General features: G+C 41.8%; 1 protein-coding gene across 1 annotated transcript; it reads right to left on the bottom strand.

Moving 5' to 3' along the window:
- Positions 1-9,429: 9,429 nt before the first annotated feature.
- Positions 9,430-21,965, bottom strand: LOC107498618 (cystatin-13-like). The gene is made up of 3 exons (XM_016121944.1): positions 21,738-21,965; positions 17,634-17,747; positions 9,430-9,616 (listed from the first exon to the last, which is right to left on the bottom strand). Exons 1-3 carry the CDS (start codon positions 21,963-21,965, stop codon positions 9,533-9,535), a joined length of 426 nt encoding a protein of 141 aa, XP_015977430.1. The 3' UTR covers positions 9,430-9,532.
- Positions 21,966-22,888: the final 923 nt, after the last annotated feature.

The raw sequence follows: 22,888 nt of genomic DNA, 5'->3' as shown, positions 1-22,888 counted from the left end.
CCAGAGGATTATGTAGAACAAGGTGGGATAGTGACACGTACTGTTAAGTGACCTGTCCCTGGTGCCAGTAAGTGCATTACATGCTTGACTGGGTCAGTACAATCTCCTGTTCCAGAAAATAGCATGGAGAGGAAGCAGGGGAGGGATGCTGGTTTATGTCAAGGCAAGCGTCAATTACAATCAGACAGTCTCTGAGGTTAAGGGAAGCAATCTCCGTTTTGGCTCGGGTCTACCTCCACAGGTCAGAGGGAAGTTACATATGTCTTGCAGCAATCTTTCCTCCACATTTACCAGAGCTGCAGGACAAAGGAAGAGAATACAGGTGGGATTCTGAGCCCACAGAAAATGAAGACAGGATCCGAATTTCAGAGTGGCGGCCTGCAGCACAGGCCCCCATTTCTGGCTGAGCATCTCTGCCCTGGGCAGTGGGCGACCTATGCCATTTCCTGGAGTAAGGCCACTGAGATCTTTGGCTCCCTTACAGCAGCTGGCCAACCATGATATTTTCACCTGTGTTCTCCAGGGAGCCACCGGGAACTGGGCAGGTACCCTGGCCTTGGAAACCAGAGGGCCAGCTCAACTCTGCCATGTGTCCAGCCTGTAGCCTTCGCCCCTCCTCGAGCCTTCTACACCTCAGTGTCCCACTCCTCCCATGGGGATAGCATTGTCTATGCCTTCCCCAAAAAGGTTTCCGTTTGGGACTGAAGTCAGAGTTATGGAGTACAAGTGCTGAGTTAACTAGAAATGAGAGTTATTCTGTACTACTTGCTCTTTTCCTTATTTCTGCTCTGAATCCATTTGGAACTTGCATTTTGGTCATTTCTTGGCCACAGCCGTAGGGACAAGAGTTAAGGTGGGACTTGGTGTTGTCACCAAGATGGCAGCAAAGTGTAGATTTCGGGAGTGATGTTCACCACTGTGATAATCAAATGGCCCTGAGTTGTTGCCACGGCAGAAAACACAGAGGACGAGTGCAGGAGCACAGGACCCCTCCTAAGATAGGCTCCAGCCAGAAGGCTCCATGGAGCCCTGGATGCAGACACAGCTCCCAGAACTGAGGGACTCGGTTCCTCCTCTGCCCTGCCTGCCCACCTGGGTCTCCCTGACCCTCTCTCCTCATCATCTGGAACACTTGGTACCCACCTGCACCACACGGTATGCGGTCTCCCTGATGTTCATGCCAAAACCGTGGTTTTTCTGAACCACAGAAATATGGAGTATCCCAATCAGGTTGTCTTACATGTTAAGACAAAGAGTAAATTCCCCTTAACAAGGTGTCACCATCAAATGTAGCTCCCATGAAAAGCCCCTTATGGTGAGCCAATTCTTTCACATGTATCGCTAGTCAAATAGCAACTGAAAGAATGTTCTTATGACAATGGGAATATGGCACATGGTTGGATCAAGTGCTGAAAGCATTTATAGCAATGCGGTTGCAGGTTATGTGATGGTAAGATAAATAATTTACCAAGGAGCTCTAATACCCATGCCCCTGCATCCAAACAACATATGAAGCTGGAACAGACAACAGAATAATTAGGGCTGTTACAGGACGAACCGGCAATTCCACAATCACGTTGGGGTAGTGTAACACATCTCTCGGGGCTGAAAGATTTGAAAGAATATAACAATATATTGTTGAATACTATAAAAGGAGATCTGAGGAATGGAGACATGTGTTTGTGTGTGAGTACCACAGTAATGCATGGAAAAACTCCCATTACTTAATAAGGTGAATTATTTTCCAATTTATTACAAATATAATGCATACCAATAAAAATTCCAAAGAATTTTTTCATGCACTTAGACATATTCTAAAATTCTATAAGTAGAGATCGAGAAATATGTAAGTTATTTCTTATAAAGAACATTCATAGGAGACTTCCATGGTTACATGTCAAAAACATTTTCTTAACTAGATGGACGGAATGAAATAGCCCAAACAGAATCAGGTCAAGCGGATTTAAGAAGTGTTGTACGGTTAAGTGTAGGTAAAGTGACGGCGATTATATATGTACATTTCAGGTATTGTTTAAATTTTAAAGTTTTATTTTAGAAAAGGAAAGCAAGGAAGCCAATGGAATGTTGCTGTGACGAGGAAATAGTCCCAAGGGAAGTCGTGAAATAAACGTTTTTGAAGGATGTGGTTAGAGAAATGAAGTTTGGAAACATTCGTCATATCTTTTATCAAAGCTTCAAGATATCATTACTGACAGAAGGTATTCAGCTGCGCGTGCCCATTTTTGCTGGGTAGGTCCTCACTGGCAGTACTGATCAGGTGAAACTTAAACTGTGCCATCAGAGGAAAGAAGGAAGAGAAATTCTTCAGAACTTTTTGGAAATCCACAAGAAAATGTAAAACAATTTCCTTTTCTTTGCTCGGTGAGAGAGCGAGAGTGCTCAGAGAAGCACCGAGCCACGGTGCATTGCATTCTACTGCCCGAGCCCTGGGAACTCCTGAGCTGGGCCTGCCTTTGTGCCATCTCCAAGCTTCCAGTCATGAGCTTCTTAGGTCACCACGTGCCCCCATGTTGTGCCACTGGACTTTCCTCCCAAAAGCCCTGAGGAGCTGGCTGGGGGCACAGGCCTTAGCACCTAAGTCAGCATGTACCGCCCATAGTAGCAAAATTCACCCCAAGGAGGACACGGGACCAGGTCTTCACATCTGAAATGGGTCTTGGAGACAGGCATTGTACGTGACAGACCTCTGGATAAAAGGGAGGGGAATTCTGGCTGCAGGGGTAGCTCACCTCCCATCCTCCTCTCCCCAAAGTTTCTAAACCAGGAAAAGGCATAGGTTGGGGACTGGCAGGCTCGGTGGGCTGCACTTATGACCCCTGAACCAGGAAACAGGCATGAAAATCATCAAGGACACAAGAAGAAGCCAAACCACTCCCAGAACACTGCAGAATAAGGACGGTGAGTGTCGGGAGCCATTAAGAGACACCGAAGAAGTCACGCAGCTGATAGCCATGAAGCAGCAGCTGCTGCTGCTGAGACTGCTTGGAGCCATAAAGCAATTTCTGAGACTGTGTTATCAATGGTGAAAGGAAGCAAATGGTTAAGTTAAACATCACTGACCCTGGAGGGGAGGTTTGCCTCCTAAAGAAATCCTTTTAAGATAAGGGGATGTTTTACAACCCAGATAACAAGGATGTTATATGATCTTGTGTGAATGTCAGCATTCGAATGATATACCTTGTGCTTTGCTATTGTATCCAAAAACTTATATAAAGGCTGTGCTAAATAAAGATGGGGCTGCAGCAGCGACTGTATGCCCTCCCGAAGCGCTTTCCTATCTTCTTCTTTTTTCTTAGGCTTCACCCCCCTCTTTCAGGTACTGATCGACTTTAGCTGGCTGGCTCTGGCAGGTGAGAGAGACCAAGAGGAACCATGGCCTGCGGAGGAGGCTGCCGGCCTGCCCAGGGGCACTAAGGCTGCTTGGGCCTGTAAACACCTCTGGGCTACTCAACGCCTGGGGCCGAGAGATCTGAGTGAAGACCACTGTGCAGGATTCCCATCAGAGCTGTGCTCTCTGCCTCCTAAGGACTTGCCAACCGAGATTCTTAGGGGGGCTGGCTCTGCCACATTCCCTGAGCCCCCTGTTTCCTATGCAGGTCCCTCCTCAACTCAGATTTCAGACCACATACACAATGTCTGGCGACATACTAAGGGCATATTACTCTATACAAAGAGAGAGGTAGGCACGGACATCACCCACATATTAATCACAACCTACAACCTCACTCCTGGTCCATGAGGAATTCCATATTTAATTTAATTTCTGTCAGGGAGGCATGATACCAATCACCCTTAATGTTGCTGCTTTCCTTTTCGCACACTATAATTAGCATCCACTCCCACCACTCTCTGCCATCCCCTCCCCCCCCCCCCACACACACACACGCCCTGTCCTTTTGAGTTCACCAAGCACTCAGTCTGGGCTTTAGGCAGGAGCACTAACCAGCCCACAGGGCTGGGACCTGTTAGGCAGCCCGCAGTCCTATCTCAGGAAATGCAGCCCCTGCGAGCACTTGATCCCATGGAAGGGTAAGTTCTAGCAGAGGACAGGGGTCACTTCCAAAGTCTCCTGGAGCTTTGCTCTTCTTTTTCACCATTTACTTTTTTTGTTTTCTGTGTATCTTCTCATCTTTCCCCTCTCTGTATTTCTTCTTCAATCTTATCCATTTCGCTTTCTGTCTCTCCAACTATTTCCTTTCCCCATTTTCTTCCTTTTTCTCTTCTCAGTTCTCATGTTGAATTCTCCCTTCATAGACTTTAACGGGCATTAAAAACGTAGTGTAAAATATTTATTTTACTACCTTCATGCATTTCTTTTTATACATGCAGCATAGTGATCTGTCCACAAAGTCTTTGATACTCTTCCTTTCAAGAGGTGAAGCCTAGTTTATTTTACCGTTTGTGCAGTCTGGGCTCAATGACTTGCTTCTCACTAATAAGAAGAGTGTAAATAACAGTATACAACTCCAGAGACTGGTTCACAGAAGGCCCTGTGGCTTCCTGCTTCCCTCTGGCCCCTGCTCTCTCTTGGAGAACTTGCTTTGGTTAGCTAGCTGCTGTGTGGAGCAGACCTACAGGGAAACCCACATGTGTTTCAAAACAACGGTGAGGAACTGAGGCCTCCAGCCAAGAGCCATGAAAGTGAGCATCTTAGAAGTGGATCTTCCAGCCCAGTCCAGCCATTGGGTCACTGTAGCCCCAGCTGACATCTTGGCCACAGCTTCGTAAGAGACCCTGGGCAGGATGTACCCAGCAAAGGCACACCTGAATTTCCAACCCACAGACAAAAGATATATGTTCTATTTCTAAATTATCCTCAATTATTCTAAATTATATAATCTAGATACATTAATAGATATAAATATTCATCTGTTATTTATTTTTGTGTAACAAATTATCCCACAGTGTATGTGTGTGTACACGCACGTGCGCGCGCGCGCACACACACACACAGAGACATAAATGAAACTTTGTAAATTAAAAATGTGCTCAAAACTTGAATTGATTAACATAAAGAGGTTTGGACTTAATTGTATGCAGATATGGTTGAAACTGAGATCCAAAACTACCTCTTCCCACAAGTTATGAGAGCTGCTTCTTCAGAGCCCACCGCAATCGGCATTTTCCCCCTGGGTGTTCCCTCAGTAGCCTGATGTCCTTGGGCATCCTTCACCTCAGTCTCAGCCAGAATGCTGAGATAAGATCTAGGGACTCTCATTCTCCCATCCTATTTCAGCTACAGAGAGGATCTCCTCTGTTTAGAAGAAGAATCGAAATATCGGTTTGCTCTTTTCTTGTTTCTTGAACAGCAATGGTTAAATTCTTTGTGCACAAAGGAAAAAAGTGATTAAAAATGGCAATTTTTATCAACCATTTTATAATATAATAGACCATAAGTCTAGTGGGGAGAGGGCAAGAAAGACAGGAACACATGTCCTATGCCTCCATCTTTGTCAGGCACAGGCCAACCTCGATTGCACTGAGTTTTTGAAATTCAGGTACTATCTGAGCTACCCACAGCCTTATAGCTGTCATCCCCATGACACAGACACACACACTTCACCTAAGTCTAGAGACAACCACTTGAGACCAAAGTTACATTGCTACCCTGGAGTAGCATGTGTTTCTTTCTCAGTAATGACGTGATGGACAGGATCACTTCTGTGCCCTTGATCCTTTTTGTCACAATCTAGTATCCTACAAAGGTGTTCTAGAATCAGATATTTACCAAAATTAACCAATTTTGTAATTAATTTTTAATCAGTTTCCCAGAAACTGATGACATGAGAACGGACATTCCAATGGATATGTGATAGGAAAGGTGAAACACGGAACTGTGAAAGCAGTGAGGCTGAAAATGACCACAGCCCAACACTTGATAGAAACGGCCTGAAATTTGGCAGGAAGGCTCAGGCAAGCTTAGAACTGAGGGAAAATAAATGAGGAAGCCAGCCAACGAAGAAGGCTGACACCCACTGCCTGGGAGGTAGCTCTTGGTGGGCATAGACAATGCCTGAAAGCAGTAATCTGAATTAAATACTGTTAGACATGGTACATATCCTGGGAAAGAGTCAGAGCTCATGCTTCCCGCAGTGTGAGATTCCCCAGACCCTGGTCATCTGCGTGGGCAGCACAGTGGCTCCGAAGCCCTGTGTCCATAGGGCCAGTGGGAACGGACTTTGCTTCCCACACGGGGAGGCTGGGAACTCCCCCACAGCTCCTTCAAGACCAACCATTGGGCCTACACAGCAATAACACCCAGAACCGTGGACACCCTATGAGGGCAGATCTGGTCCAGACATGAACCCCCAATATCATAAAGCAGTAAAGTCTCCCTTCCTTTCCCTGAAACCACCCACAAGCCAAGACTTGTTGGCAAGCATTCCCAGGAATGAATTCCCAGGCCTGCAGCTGAGGATCAAGTGGGGACGCAGAAGAAAATAGCTGCCTGCTTCTGATATCAAATGCTCTGCATACATATCTCATATTCTGATCCAGTTCCCCATCTGCCAGGGGACACTTGGACATTTTCCTCAGCTTTCCCAGTGTGTCAGGGTCAGGGCACATCCCTGGGGCTCAATAAATACAAGACTGAACACAAAATAACAATGAGGTAGAGAACTCCTATACAGAGGCCAGGAAGCTCTCATAGAGGATAGAAGAGGTAGGGACTGGAACCCAGGGATGGTACTGTCAGATGATGTACAAAGAAACACACCCTACTGTCCATGGTCCTCGACCTCATGCTCCTCAGCACGATATCACACATTCCAGACCTCCACATTGGACCCTATTGCTTATAGCCTCTCTCAGGTCCCAGCACACCCCATGGCATTAGAACTCTGGTTTCTCCCTGCTCCCCACCCCATGCCCATCCAGCCCAGGAAAGGAACATGCCCTACTTGGAAGATGTATTTGCGACTCTTCCCTCCCTCAACTTTTTCATGATCTAAGGGGGATGGGGTGGGGAAGGACATGATGACATGACATCTTAGGAGCACCATCTTTAAGGAAGAGGTTGGGGAATAGCATGCATCTTCTAATGGGCTGCTGGTCCTTGGGTGGCCGAGGTCACAGACTGTTTTAATGAGCTTTTGAAACTTGGAAGGGAATGAGCCAATACTGAATTGTTTCAGAGCCCTAGTGTCCACACATTCTAGTTCCCTCTATCTCACATAAAACATCACCGACTGTAAGCAAATAAAAATTCAAAATTCTCATTAGTCAATTGAGTTGTCTCGATCCTGATTGTTTATTTTGATTCAATATATCAGAAGGGCCCAGAAGGTTTTGAAAATTTAAACCAAAGCAGTGCACTACCGACCTTCAATGTGGACAGTAAATTCTGATTGGCCTCAGATGCTTGCAATAGGTATTATTGGCAACAGGGAAATGACCAGCCCAGGATGTGTGAATACCCCAGGTCCCTCCAGGTGTGCAACCATCTTGTCAGGGCTTAGAGAAGAAAGCCCTTCTGAGGGTCTGCTCTTGGGACCAGGTGGGCCGGCCAGCTCTGGCTATAGAGCAGGAATTTGGCAGGAATTTGGCCCTATGGAAAGGGCCCTGGCAGCACAGGATATGCACCCACAGTGGTTGGGGCTTGGGGATAGAGTTGGGCAGAAAGGTGTGGGCTGCAGGTACTGCAAGTAGCAACATAGAGACCAGTGTCTCAAGGTGGGGAGAAGCAATGGGACAAGAAATGCTTCACCTGTGTCCTCAGAACTCTATAAGCACACCAAGGAGGGGAGAAGCCAGGGTGTGCTTTCCCCAGGTTGGGGCCACTGGCTAAGGTGAGGGGAGTGCAATTGAAGCATGTCCCGCTACCTGACTTCACCCAGGAAAGCATCAGTCTACCACTCACAGTGGGCTTGGGCTCCCCCATGATGCTATTTCCTTCAGAAACTGACCTTGAGACAAAAATTCAGGTTCAAGTGGTTTATCTGGCAGTGATCCCAAAAAACACCAGACAGGCAATGGGGAAGTGGAGCTGGAAGCAGCTTGTAAGAGCAAGCATATTCACAGTGTGGGCAACTAAGGCTCCATCTTACTGGATATCTTTCAGAGACTAGATAGAATAATCTTGTTCTTATCTCCTGCGGTGTCAGAAGGCTGGGATATTGATCCTCCAATTTTGGCCAATGGGCAAGGGCTCCTCACAGGGACATTATTCCCCAGCATTCCAGCCTGCCCCCTCAAAGGTATAGAGGAAGCCCTCAGGAAGAGAGGACCAGGTGCTTGTCATCAGCCCTGACAGAGAACAACTCTCAGGGAGTGTTTACCTTTCAGCCAGGTAGCCTCTGAGCCTCACCAACTCTCATAAGTCTAAGTTAGAACTTGCTCCTACGTTATTGTTGATTTTTCTCTCCTGGTCTTGACCTGCATGCCAATACTACAGTTTCCACATCCAAGTTTCAGAGAGCACTTCTTCCTGGTGATCATCTCAGCCCAGTGCTACACACACACACACACATTGTAGTAGCCAGCCCATAAGATGGCCTCTACTAATCCCCATCTCTGGGTCTTCATGTTCTTGTAGAGTCCCTTCACACTGAACCAAGGCTAATCTGAGTGACCAATAATACAAGGAAGAAGTAATGATTTGTGACATCTGAGGCCTGGTCACAAAGTGTATTGTGGCTTCCATCTTGGTTTCCCAGAACACTCTGTCTGGAGTAAGCTAACCACCATACCTAGCACACAGCAACCCTTGGGAGATGCCTATCATGAGAGGTAACACCTGGAACCACTTAGCCAAGCCACCCCCAGATACCTGACTCATAAGACACCATGAGAAACATAAAGAAATTGCTTAAGCCACTAAAGGCAGGGTCATTTGATAATACAATAGTCATGCATCATTAGCTAATATATCCTACTGTGTGCTTGCAAGTATACATATTCACACACAAATGCAGCCTACTCTCCATGTGCCATAACTCTTGCACTTTTTCTTCTTCAATTCAAAACCTAAAACCAAACACAAATTTCCAAATGACTCAACTATCTTCCGAGTTGATCTTGGGCTTAAAACAGTTTCTAAGCCATTAGACTGTGTCTTCCCAGAAGTCTTGAGTAGAGAGATTTCTGTGGAAATCTATGGATAGATCCATGGATGGACACTCTCAAGGTAACCAGAACCTCAGGACCTTGCAGAAACTACCCACCAACTTGCAGTAATTGAGGGCTGGGTCCTCCTGCTAGTTATTCAGAAAGCTGTCTATGAAAAGTAACTTGTGCTCAGATTCTAGTAAAGTATGGAAACAGGTTCACACTCTCTTCCATTATCAGTAATAGATTGGCTCTGCTAGTAAATGAATTAGTCAACTAGAAGAGCTTCTCAGCACTGTAAAAATGCATGACATTCTCAGCATCAACCCCTGAAGAACACATAAAAAAGCAAAAAAACCACAGAAACAAAGTCAGTGGGTCAACTGTGTTATTTAAATGTTTTGCAAGTGTCTGCTTCTTCTTTAAAATGGAAGTGAGAGTGGCAGAATGTACTAGAAGATAATTAGACATCTTTGCATTGTTGCTTCAGCATAGCGAGCTCAAATTTCCAGGGTCTGGATGCAACAATAAAGGTGCAAAGGAACTCCTAAAAGAGACCAAAACATAATAATCATCATCGGCTTTAAGAAAGAAAACGTTAAAAAATTAAAAATAGAGAGATCTCTCTGCTTGAAACGATAGCTTAATATCTGAAACTCAACAAAAACACCCAAACTCCGCACCAGCACATCTGGGCGAGGCATCTGTGAATAAGAGCTACAAAGGTCAGAACACCAGAGAAAAAAGAAGCTGCCTCTTGCAGTAGGAACACCCTTCAGGAGGAGAGGGAGGGGAGAAGGTGCGGGATGTTCCCTGAACAGATCTGCCTGAGAGAGCTGTGAGCTCCACACAGCGGCAGTGTCCAGGGATTGGGACAGAATGCTGCAAGTGAGGATGGCAGAGAAATGGGGATAGCAGAGAAGCAATAGTTGATTATTACCAGCCATGGCTGCAAAATACAAGTACGAGCCTTATATCGTTCAAAACTGAACACTGCGCAACCCAGAGGAATCTGAGCAAACATTACCGAAACTGTCACTAACATTGACAGGGTCTGAAAGTGAGGGTGTAATTGAATAGTTATTAAAAAAAAAAAAAGACATTATTAAGACTTAGACACGACCTACTGGAAACAAACAAACAAAAACCCCCCACCATCTTAGCAACAGGCTAAAGAGAGACCTTTACATAATAAATCTTCTCTCCAGGAAAACAGCAGAATACACTTCCATTAATGTCAGGCAGAGAAATAGTCCATTAAACAGCATGAACAACCAAGGTGGCAAAACAATTCAGAAAAAAAGAGAAAAATCTCCAGAAAATAAGCTTAAAGACAGAAATATGTGACTTAAATGACAGAGAATTCAGAATGGTACTTCTGAAAAAACTCAGTGAGATCTAAAACAACTCATATCAAAAATTTCAGGAACTTAAAAAACAACTAGATGAGGAGAATGAGTTCTTCAGTAAGGAAATGGAAACTCTCAAAAAGAATCAAATAGAACTTGTAGAGATGAAGAACCCACTGCAAGAGATGAAAAATGGAATAGCAAGCTAGGGAAATAGTCAACCAAATGGAGGAAAGAATCAGTGATATTGAAGACAAGAATCTAGAAATAAATAAGAGGGAAAAGAGAGAAACCAAAGAATGAGAAACAATAAAAGAGAAATTCAAGAACTAGCTGATACCATCAGGAGAGAAAACATAAGAATAATGGGAATTCTCAAAGGAGGGGAAAAGGAGCAGGGATTAGACAGCATTTTCAGACAAATAGTTGACAAGGAATGAGCTGGAGTTTGGAATTCAAGAAGTCAACAGAACACGCAATTATCTCAACTCAAAATGCCTTCTCCAAGACACATTATATTAAAATGATCAAGAATCAACAACAAAGAAAGAATTCCCAGGCAGCCAAGAAAAAGAAGATGGTGACCTACAAAGGAAAACATATTAGGTTATCATCAGACTTATCAGTACAAACCTTACAAGTTAGAAAGGAGTGGAATCAAATATTCTAACTACTAAATGAAGGAACTGCCAGCCAAGAATAGTGTTCCAGCAAAGCTATCCCTTAGATATGAAGAAGTAAAGACCTTTCCAGACATACAGAAATTGAGGGAATTGTCCACTACGATGCCTGCATTACAGGAAATACTGAAAGGAATCACTCACCTAAAACAAAATGATTTTTAAAAAATACATAATTGAGAGTAAGGTCACTAGCAGGCAGATAGAAGCAGAGAAGTGCAACCCTTATGAAGAACAGGGCATTATAAGCTTAAATAATAAGAAGGGATTCGCTATAGAAGATAATAATGAATACTCGGCATACGTAGGGACAAACTGAGACAACAATGACTGAAAAGGGGAGGATTCAAAGATTCAAATATGCAAAGGGGAATTGAGATAAGGCACGAGAAGAAGAAAATAGACAACTATATATATACAGTAACCATATGCCAAAGATTCAGAACTGAAGTATATAACATAAAAGAGGAAGGAACAGAGAGAAAACCCACAATGGCCAGCCAAAATAAACAAACAAACAAACAAACAAACAAACAAACAAACAAACAAAAACAGGCACATGAGGACAAGGAAGCAATGGAAACACAGAGCTACCAGAAAGCAAGAGATAAAATGGCTATAAGAAGACCTCATGTTTCAATTATCACCCTAAATGTAAATGGACCGAACTCACCAATAAAAAGGCACGGAGTTGCAGAATGGATCCAAAAACAAAATCCAACCATATGCTGCCTCCAGGGGAAACATCTTAGCTCCAAAGATAAATATAGACCCAAAGTGAAAGGGTAGAAAATGATATTTCAAGCAAATGACATTCAAAGAAAAGCGGGTGTAGTGGTACTAATATCGGACGAATAAACATCAAACTAAAAATGTAAAGAAAGATACTAAGGAACATTTCACAATGATAAAGGGAATCACGCACCAAGAAGACATAACACTTATTAATATCTATGCTCCCAATCAGGGAACCCCAAAATATGTAAAGCAATTACTAACAGGAATAAGGAGAGAAACAGACCAAAACACTATCATAGTAGGGGACCTAAATACCCTACCTTTGGATATGGACAGATCATTCAAACAGAAACTTAATAAGGAAATAAATCCTTAAATGAAACATTAGACCAACTGAATGTAATTGACATTTTCACAGCCTTTCATCCCAGAACAGTATTTATACATTCTTCTCTAGTGAACATGGAACTTTCTCATGGATTGACCACATACTGGGACACAAAGATGGCCTCAACTAATACAGGAGGACTGAAATTATACCAACCATATTCTCTGATCAACTGTAAAAATAAAGTGGGAAGAATCACAAATACATTGAGATTTAAAAAAAAAAAAAACATGCTACTGAAGAATGACAGGGTCAGAGAAGAAATAAAAAGAAAGATCAAGAGATACATAGAAACAGAGACTCATGGTCATGGACAATAGACTAGTGGTTACCAGATGGTTAGTGGGGAGAGAGGAGGGGGAGGGGGAGATATATGGGGTAAAAGGGGTCATATATGTGGTGACAGAAAGAAATGTAACTATGGGCAGTGAACTCACAATACAATACTCACACACACACACGCACACACACATATGCCTTACTGTTGAATTGTACACTTAATACTTACTGGATTTCATTAACCAGTGTCACCATAACTTTAAAAAAATGGAATTAATTTTTTAAAAAATTAAATTAAAAAATAATTGTGTTTCCATTTTCTGGTGTGAAGATTTGGCTTCAGGGGGCTAAGAAGTGTTCTGAGCCAGCCATGCCCACAAAGGCCCTAGAGCTGTTGACCTGGAACATGATGGCAGAGGAACCAGCCTAACTGAGCAGGATAGACCCCTGCCAGTTTACTTCCCTATGATCTGAAGCCATCATGGACTTGGCTGTGTTAACTCTAGGTAGCAAGGACCAGAGACCCAAAACTGGCTTTTCCCAGAAATCCTCACCTCTTGATCTGGTCCTCATCCAGCCACCCCCAACTTCCTTGTAGTCTATGGAGACCCCATGCTGCATAGAAGGTCCAGGGGGCCCTTCTCAGGGGAGGCAACACAAGAAGAATAGCACAAGGTCCTGCATGTCATAAGGAGAGGGGCCAAAGTATGGACAGAGACTACTAAGAAAGCTTCCAGTCGGAGAACTGAAAGGAATCACAGCACTCTTCTCAAGGTCTGCAGAATGAGCAAGGACTTCATGCTCATGGTATGGGATGGGTTCTCTTGTGTCCCTCCTCTCTCTCCTAAAAATGTTATTCAATTAGAATAAAAGATAAAGCGGGTATATCTCCATTACATCAGTGGTAACATGAATGACAGCATCAAGTAGAATTGAGGTTTTATAAAATACAAAGACTGAGGGATCAGTTTGAGGGAGGAAAGAGGACCAAGCTACCAGCAAATCAGACAGCCACTGAAGGACTGAGGCCAGGCTGGAGGTACATCCAGGCCAGATGGTCATTCAGAATGGATTGAGCTGGTTTGTGGCAGTGGCGGGGAGGAAAAGAGTGGGGTGATCAGAGAGTTAACTAACTGCTTAACTTCTGGATAAGTCAAGGTAAACAAACGTGCAAAAGAGGAATTGAAAACTTCATTATCAATATCAATCCCAGAGGACATTTTAGGAATGTATATTAAAAACTTTTAAAAGGTGAAAAAATTTTGAATAAGTAATTTAACTTGTGGGGATTTTGCCTATAAGGAAACAATAATCAGATATATACACAAATAGAAATAAATAAGAATATTCATTAAAACACTGTTCATAATAGCTAAAAATTAGAAAAATTTAATTCTCAGAAATTAGCTAAATAATATGTGGAAATATCATTAAGTAAAAACAAATAGTTTCATTATATGATTTTTAAAAATAATTTTAGAGTTTTGGAAATCTTTAGAGTTTATTATTAAATGAAAATCTAGATTATAAAACAATGTACAGAATGGTTTCCAACTACACAAAAATGCAAACATATTATAAAATATAGGAAAAAATAGAATGCATAACAATATATTGACAATGGTAAACTTTATATAACAGTATTTATCGTTGGTTTTAAACAAAAATACTTTTAAAAATTCCAAATTTTCTTCATTAAATAAATCAGGCCAATAACTACTTAAAATAATATAAAATTTTAAAATTTATTTTTTAAGGTGCCTAGATGTTTACTTTTTCTTTCTCTGTAAACCTCAATAAGTAATTAAAGAGAACAGGTAAGCTCAAATCTTTAGGAGCTCTATGAAACAGGAAAGGATCCCATGCGAAAGCAAAGACAAGGAGGAATCTTGTATGATCAGTGGATGCAAGCAAGATGATGGAAGTCTGTTGACTGACAAGTACTCAATATATGGAATGAGAGCACAAGAGAAAACCGAGAGAGTGAACTACCTCCAAACCCCATTAAACTTAAAGTCATCCTTGACTTTCCTCTTCTCATACTCCATGTTCAATACTTCAGCAAATTCTGACCAAGCCTTTCACAGACATCCAGAACAGAGAGCCTCCACCATCTTAATCAACATCATCTCTCATCTAGTCTATTGTAATAGACTCCAAATAGACTCTTACTGATCTCACTGTTTCTACCTCTGTCCTTAGGCTGTATTCACTCCATTTGTTCTTCCAGGTCTTCACCTCTTGTCTTTATTCAGCATGTCCTGCAAAACCAACAACCTATATAGGCTGTGCCAATGGGTGTCCTTGCCCCCTGATCTCTATGGTCTGTGCAGTGGGCATCCTTTGGTTTCCAGTTGGGTTTGGCCAAGGGGGATAGAGGCAGGAAAGTGGGAGGCATTAGGAGAGTGAGTTCAGGGTTTACAGTGGGTTGGATGTATTTCTCCACCTGAGGCCATGGTTTCTGACAGAAGACTTCTGATTGCTCCAGAGAAAAGAATATTAAAAATCCAGTCCTAGAAGTGAAAATCTGGACGTTCACTAGGAATATTAAAACATCTCAATCTTACTAGAAATCAAGGAGATGTACAAAGTTAAATGATGAAATAATATTTCACATACATCAGACTGGAAAAATTTAAGACTCATAACACCAAGTGTTGGCAAAGCTGAGGAGAAATGAACAATAGCACACATCACTGATGGAAAATATGCTGGTTCAGCCACTTCAGAGAGTAAAATTGAAGTTGTGCATCATATGTGGCCCACCACACTGAAGTTGAAGTTTTGTGTACTCCACAATGTGGAAGCCCCACTCCCAAAACATCCTTGGGGAGAGTCAGCACGCACCATGACTTTCAGTGCAGCATTGTTAAGAGTGAAAATTTTAAAACAACCAAAAGTGTCCAAAATAGGGAAATTGTTAAATATAATGTAATATAGTCATACAAGAGCTCAATATACAGTAATAAAAACTATTTTTAGCCAATTTCTCTATATATCAACTGGCCAAAAAAGTCATTTGGCATAAATAAATAATAAATAATAGCAGAGTACCAATATGAATAAATCTCAAAACATATTGTTGAGTGAAAATTAAAAATAAAACAAGAGAAAATTTCAAAATTTATGCACATTTTGAAAACCACACAAAACTCTATAGACATAGATAAAATCTTTTTTAAATGGGTAGGAACTCTACTGAACCAATTTTAGGAGGGTGGTCATACACTTTTCTTAGTACCTACCAGAATTTTTGAAATGTTACTTACTTGAGAACAATTTCTGATGATTTATGATCAGTGTCCATACTCTAGATGTAGCCATTCATTTGCATTTTGGTGTCCCACTGTGGTGTCTACTATTTATTAGAATATGAAGTATTTTTTATTCGAGCATGTCTGGGCAATTTTTGGCAATCACTAATCTGACATTATCAATGCTTAGCCATGTCTTGCGCCAGCCTTAGGTATATATTAAATGGGTGAAAAATAGGCACAATAGATGATAGATAGGTGATGATGATGATGATGATGATGATGATGATGATGATGAAGATGAAGATGATAGATAGATAGATAGATAGATAGATAGATAGATAGATAGAGATAGATAGATAGAATTTGCAACATCATTTATGAAAGAGAAAAATTGGAAAGACTTTCTATCAAAAGATCACCAAGACAAATTTAAAAGGGTGAAAAGGGAAGTTACATCAAAATATACATAATATATCAGAAGTTGTTGAAACAAGAAGAAAGACTATATCCATTTATACAAATTTGTAGTAAGGTTATCTTGAAGATATCTATACAGTTGATCCCAGCGGTTACTCCTAGGAAAAAGACAGCAGAATTGGGGAATCCTCAAGGGTACCCAAAGGTGCACACCATTACCTTTATCACATATTTTTATGAGAATATATTTTTAGAAAATATTTACGTATACTTAAAAAATTAAATTTAAATCCAAAATGTCTCTGTTAATCCAATATGATAATGGTAAGGAAATTTCTTACTGAGGCTGAGAAGCGAACTGACCCGTTTGTGACAGTGCCCATCTGGACATGTGTTCTGGTAACACCCAGCCTGAGCTGGGATTGCTCCTCATCTGTGGCATGAAGAAATAGAAGACTGAACATATAAGATTATAGTGGGCATAAGGAGTCACTGGGGTAGGAGTCTTGAGATTGTCCCCAAACTTTCAGGTCTTCCATACAGCAGCTGGACTATAGGAATCAGCCAAAGAAAGTTCCTTCTGACATTACCACTGCAAAACAATCAGAAACCTGCAGAGTTGGTCACACTATGCTCTCTACTGGCTAAGTACCCTCCAGTAGGTGGTACCTGGAGCAGATGGTCCACCAAGATATTAACCATTAATTCCTCTCCTGCAAGTATATTCACGATGTCTTGCCCATGGAGAGAGGAGTCTATGCTCTCTTCTTGAATTTGGGCTGATCTTGTGACCTGCTTTGACCAAAAGAATGTGGTACGAGGGACATTCTGGGAACTTCTAAGTTAAGGCTTGAGGAGAACTGTTAGCATCTTCTATTTCCTCCTCCTAGAAATGTAACTTTCTTGGTACCACCATGTTGTGAGGAAGCCCAAGTGTAGGATGATCAATTTGTCTCAATTTTTTTCAGGATTTCACTTGTTTTAGCACTGACAGTCCCACATCCTAGGAAACTTCTTTGTCCTGAATAAACCAAGGTAACTAGTCACCATGCCAGTTTGCCCTGAGCAGAGTGAGAAAGATGGTAACCAGCTTCCAAATTCTTTAGCTGTCCCAGGTGAAGCACCAGACACAGAAGTAGAGCAATCATCTGGAACATTCCTGCCCCAGCACACACCACAAGGGGCAGAACCCAGCACAGATTGAAGAATACTTACAAATAATGACTTGGTGTTGCTTTAAGCCACTATGTGTGTGTGGGGGGGGGCGGGGGTCAGAAATGGATTATAAAAACAGTGATCTATGTCTAAAACCTGGCCACACTCAGTCCTGAATATAATCAGAATGTGGTTTATAAAGGGAACTCGAAAATCAAAGCAGAGGTGGTTCTATCAGTTTACTCTGCTTGGAACACAAACTTAACCATGGCCATCACTTCTCCCTATCTTAGCCACATACCTTTTGCATTTTTGGATTCTTTTGTAATAAGCAGTTTTCATTCTCTCCTGAAATTTTCTTGCACATTGTTCGGGCAATTTTGACTTCAAGAAAGTAGTCCAAACTATCTGTGACCTGTCAATGAGTAATATAAAAATTAAATATTATAAAAGTATGTAAGGTATTCGTAATCGACTCTGACAAATAAATGTCATCGACTGCTTAGGGTTAATGACCTTCTCTCTTACTGTTTCCTTGCCAGAAGTTTTGGAGTAATTAGAGAAGCAATTCTTACTTCGATATCTCTCTGTCTCTGTTTCTCTGTCTATTTCTCATTATGGCATTTAATTTTAAAGTAATGACAACGGTCCCCAAAATAAAGCAAGAAAACTATTATCCATAAAAATTTTTCTGGGAAAGCTAATGGTTTGCTTACTGGAGCTTGGAAAGTAAATAGCAGAGGCTTATAACACCTTCATGTTTAGTCAACAGATACTAAGTGAAGAAAGACATCCCTGAACTGATATCTACTTAGAGTATATTGCTTATCTCTAAATATTTCCATGCTTTGATAATTTTACCAATACAGACCTTATTCACGTGCTACACTCTCCAAAATCCCTGACTCCCAGGATATCTTCCTTACCTGTGCAGAGCCCACTATCACCCTTCGATTCAGGACTGCCTTGTGAGGACATGGAGCCTCACAATGGCAAATGTAGACTTTTATTATTAAAAGATGAAGAAAACAAATTTTACAAAACTTGGAGGAGAGAATATATGAAAGATAATGGGTAAGTTAAACACAATAACTGCTCTGTAAAAAATAAGAGATAATTCAGAAAATATAGTAAACATTTTTAGAAATTCTAGGTTAGTTGCCTGGGCATTGAACAAAATGAGTGTGGCAGGCAGAATTCTAAGTGTGATTTCATGACTACCTTGAAGTTTCTCAGTTATGTGTGTAAATGTATAGAAGATGTCTGGAAGGACGGAGCAAACTGCTTTTGGTGGTGCCCTCAGGAACAATGAATCAGGTTGGAAATGCAAGAAATAATGTTCACTTTCATTTTAACTAGACAACTTCCAAACATATGTACTCCAAGAACTTTTTTAAAGCTGGATATCAAGTTATCAAGTTTTTCAACCTCAGCATCATTGACAACCGGGGCTGGATCACTCTCTGTGGGGGACTTCCTGTGCACTGTAATGTGTTTAGCAGCATCCCTGGCCTCCACTCACGAGATGTGAGTAGCTAGCCCTCAAGTCGTGACGACCAGGTATTGCTAGAACTCCTCTGCCAAGCAAAATCCATGACAAGCTGAAAACTACTGCTTTATATTTGAGGAGTATTTCCTTAAATTCCACATACAAGTGAAATCGTGTAGTGTTTATCTTTCTCTGTCTGACTTAAATACCTTCTGAGTTCATCAAAACATCTTTTTTCATCCCTTTCCTTTTCATATGTAGGGGTCTTGTTTTCTTATCCTTTCAGCCACTCTATCTTTTGGTTGGAGCACTTAATTCTTTACCACTTGAGGTACTTGTTGATAAGAATGTGGTTGTTACCATTCTTTATTCCTGTTTTTGATATATGGTTTTTCTTCTTAAAGAAGTCCCACCAACATTTCCTGTAATTCTGGCTTGGCGGTGATAAATTCCTTTAGCTTATTTTTGTCTATGAAGCTCTTTTTCTGTCCTACTCTAAATGATGGCTTTGCTGGATAAATTATTCTTGGTTGTAGATCCTGTGTCTTTATCCTGTAGAATATTTTTTGCAAAGCCCTTCTGTCCTGCATAGTATCTTTTGAGAAATCAGCTGCCAGACTTATGAGTGTTCCCTTGTAAGTAACCATCTGTTTTTCTCTTGCTGCTTTTAATATTCTTTCTTTGTATTTAACCTTTGACACTTTAATTATGATGCGTCTTGGTGTTTGCTTCTTTGGATCCCTGATTTTTGGAATTCTCTGAGCTTCCTGGGATTTCCTTCACCAGATTAGGGAAGTTTTCCATCATTATTTCTTCAAACATCTGTTCAACATTTTGATTTTCTTCAGTTACACCGATCAGATAGTGCCTCATAATCTCAAATTATTTTTATAGTCTTGGCATCTTATCTATTGCTGTTCTGATTGTGTGTCCTTGGCTTTCTCGTCCTCTAGATAGGGCATTTAATCCTCTTCTTTATTCACTTTGTTTATTCCTTTGTTTATTCCATTTTATATACTTCTCATCTCAAATAATGTGTTCTTCATTTCAGACTAGTTCCTTTTTATAATTTCCATTTCCATTTTTATGTTTTTTTATCTCTTTGTTGAAGTTCTCTACACTTCCCAAAAGTTCATTGAGTATCTTTATAACCAGTGTTTTGAACTCTGCATCTGTAAGATTACTTGACTGCATTATATGTGGATCTCTGTTCTGTCCTCTCATATGGCTTCTGCTTCTTTGTCTTCCCATTTTGGCTGTCTTTCTGTGTCTGTTTCTACGTACTAAACAAAGCTCTTGTCTCCCAGTCTTATTAGCGCAGTTTTGTGAAGTAGGCGTCTAGTGGCACAGTCCTGAGAGGAAATCAGCTTCAGGCCAAACTTAGTCCAAGCCTCTCTACCCCTACGAAGCCACCTGTTAAGATTTAGCAAGCAATCCACAGATGCTGTGCTTATAGTTGCCTCAAAAGGTGACACCAGAAACTGAGGCCAGCTGCCTCCAGTGTGAATCTAGGCGCTGCTCAGCAAGGAGCACCTGACTCATTGAGGATAGACCTGGGTGTGGCTTGGCAGGGCCCTGAATTTGGATAGTGGGGCTTTCAGAGAATCCTTTGGGCAGAGCGACCTCTGTTATCCTGTTTGATGACATCATAGCTATGGCGGTGCTGTGTCCAGCACACTGGTAGGAGGAAGAGCTCTGCAGGGAACAATGGATTCTGCCAGCACTTCTGTACCAAGTGAGTCTCCCTTAAGCCTTCACTCCAACAATCTGTAAGTCCCAGGTGCCCTGAATTGGCACTGGTGCTCAAGGTGAGCAGGTCCGTCACCGCGAAAATCCTCTCACAGACGCGGTCCCTTTAAGAGGCTTCTGCTGCTTCTGATGCTGCAGCCTCCATCTGTCTCACTCAGCTGCTCAAGACCAGGCAGCTCTGCATCCTCGTTCCATCTTTCCTTCTGCTATTGCAAGGTGATTTCTTGGATTTCTTGAATTTCTCGGATTTTTCCTTGCTGCTGCTCTCTGTTTCCATCACAATTTTGATTTGGTCACCAGAGGGATGAACAGAGCCTCTATCATTTATGCCACTTTTTTCTCCTGCCATGACATTGATATTTTTAAGTGGACTTAATGGAATGCTCCCTGATATGAATTTGTCAAAGTTTTCCTCACGACTACATCCAGGGTATGCCTTTTGAGCAAGAATAACATAAACAGGATATGTTGTGTCCTTTCAGTGACATCACATCAGGGGAACATGATGTCAACCTGTCCAAGTATTGGTGCATTTGGCGAGCAAGTCATTCACCAAAGAGCGTATCTTTCCCCATTATAATTAATTAAGTAACCCAGAACCCTCTCAGCCAGTGATTATAAGATTCATTAATGCTCTTTGCCTGAATTAATTATTACCACGGTGTTTGCAAAAGGTGACTTTCTAGTTACACAGTCTTTTATATCTATGGTAGGCATTTTTCTATAAAGAAGAGCCTTCCCTTCTCTGCCTTGGCGCCCTTTTCCAGTAAAAGGTGGCCTTGCAGTTTTTGTTTTTGTTTTTTATTGTCGACTGTGTAATCATTCACCCCTGTTATTATTCATTTTGATGATATTTGTCCAAATTTTCCCAAACTTGGCCTCTTCAAGAGCCCTTCTTGGCTTTTTCCTATGCTTTATGATATAACTAACTATATCAATTTTAAATAGTTTTAATGGATGTTTTCTATTTCATCTGAGAATAAAGAATAAAGTACAATTAATTTTTCTCAAAAAAAAAAAAACAACCTAAGATAAAACTAATGTGTTTGGACTAAAGGCATGTCTGAGCTGCTTTCCAATCCCTGGTCTCAGTAGCTATCCATGGATAATGGCCCCATCATAACCACAGACATGCAGAGAAACAACAAGGAGCAAATGCTCACTGACCTGCTCCTGGGACTTTAGAACTTTCACCACCTTGAAGATGTATTTGTCTTTGCTGATCTTGTTATACTCTTTCATGGCAAACCACAGTGCCTGCTGCACATAAACATAGGTTTCCGGGATGTCTTGGAATTTTCTCACCACCATTGGTGAGCCCCAGGCATGGACACCCTTGGACACGAGGACAACAGCAGCCACCAGGAGCAGCAGGCTTGGGCAGAGTCTGGCCATGGCTCCTCAGCCAAGGGAGCACAGACTGAATTCCTCCTCTGCTTCCTGGGCTGCGGTTGGGGTGGACTAGGCTGGCCCTAATGCCTCTGCTCCCCAGCTCCTCCTGGCACTGCTATGGGTGAAAAGGAGAGAACTGTTAACTTTGTCTGTTGTGGGTTTCTCTTTCTCCTTCCCCAAAGAGAAGCCACATGAGAAATCTGCAGTCACAATTTAGACTATTTTGGCATATTAGCTGTTTCCTTTCTGGAAGGATGCATACCTCCATGTACTCATACATGGGAGTGCATGTGCACACGTGTGCACACACACACACGTACAACCTTTTCTTTCCTGTAAAATGACCTTTGTTGCCTTGTCTACAAGGTCCCTGTGCATCCAGTGACGGTGCCTATCTGAATCAGGTCTGTGTGCACAGACAGGCACAAGGACCTGCAGCAGACACGCTACCACAGGGAGAACGTGGGTCTCAAAACTCCTTTTATTTGTTTCCTTTCCAGAGACATCTATAAAAGTCTTCATATGGGCCTCAAAACTGCTCCCTGCATCTCCCCTCTTTCTAGTCAGCCTCATTAGTAATCACACTGGGATGTATTTATTATTAGTGAGTCTTTCCAGGCCCTGTAGTAAGGACAGCACATTTTTTATTTTATTTAATCATTGCCATTCCGCATGGGACCTTTTATACTAAGGAAAATGTAACTCAAAAAGAAGTCAAGCCTTGACTTGGCCTCTTGACTGAGTGGGAGCTTTACCTCGCTGCCTGCCCTGACTCGAACCTGATACACATGTGTGTGCAGATCACAGCTTCTAATGTGCATTTGCTTTTGAGGAGATTCAGTTCTACTATAGAAAATAAATCAGGATGCAGTTCATAAGACAGGCAAAACAGTTAAGATTTGTTAAGTGTAGACGATGACTAAGAC

This window comes from Rousettus aegyptiacus, unplaced genomic scaffold (assembly GCF_014176215.1).
Source record: "Rousettus aegyptiacus isolate mRouAeg1 unplaced genomic scaffold, mRouAeg1.p scaffold_m13_p_12, whole genome shotgun sequence".
Taxonomy (NCBI): Eukaryota; Metazoa; Chordata; class Mammalia; order Chiroptera; family Pteropodidae; genus Rousettus; species Rousettus aegyptiacus.
Note: the sequence above shows the minus strand (reverse complement) of the source record. Positions and strands in the feature narration are given on the sequence as shown.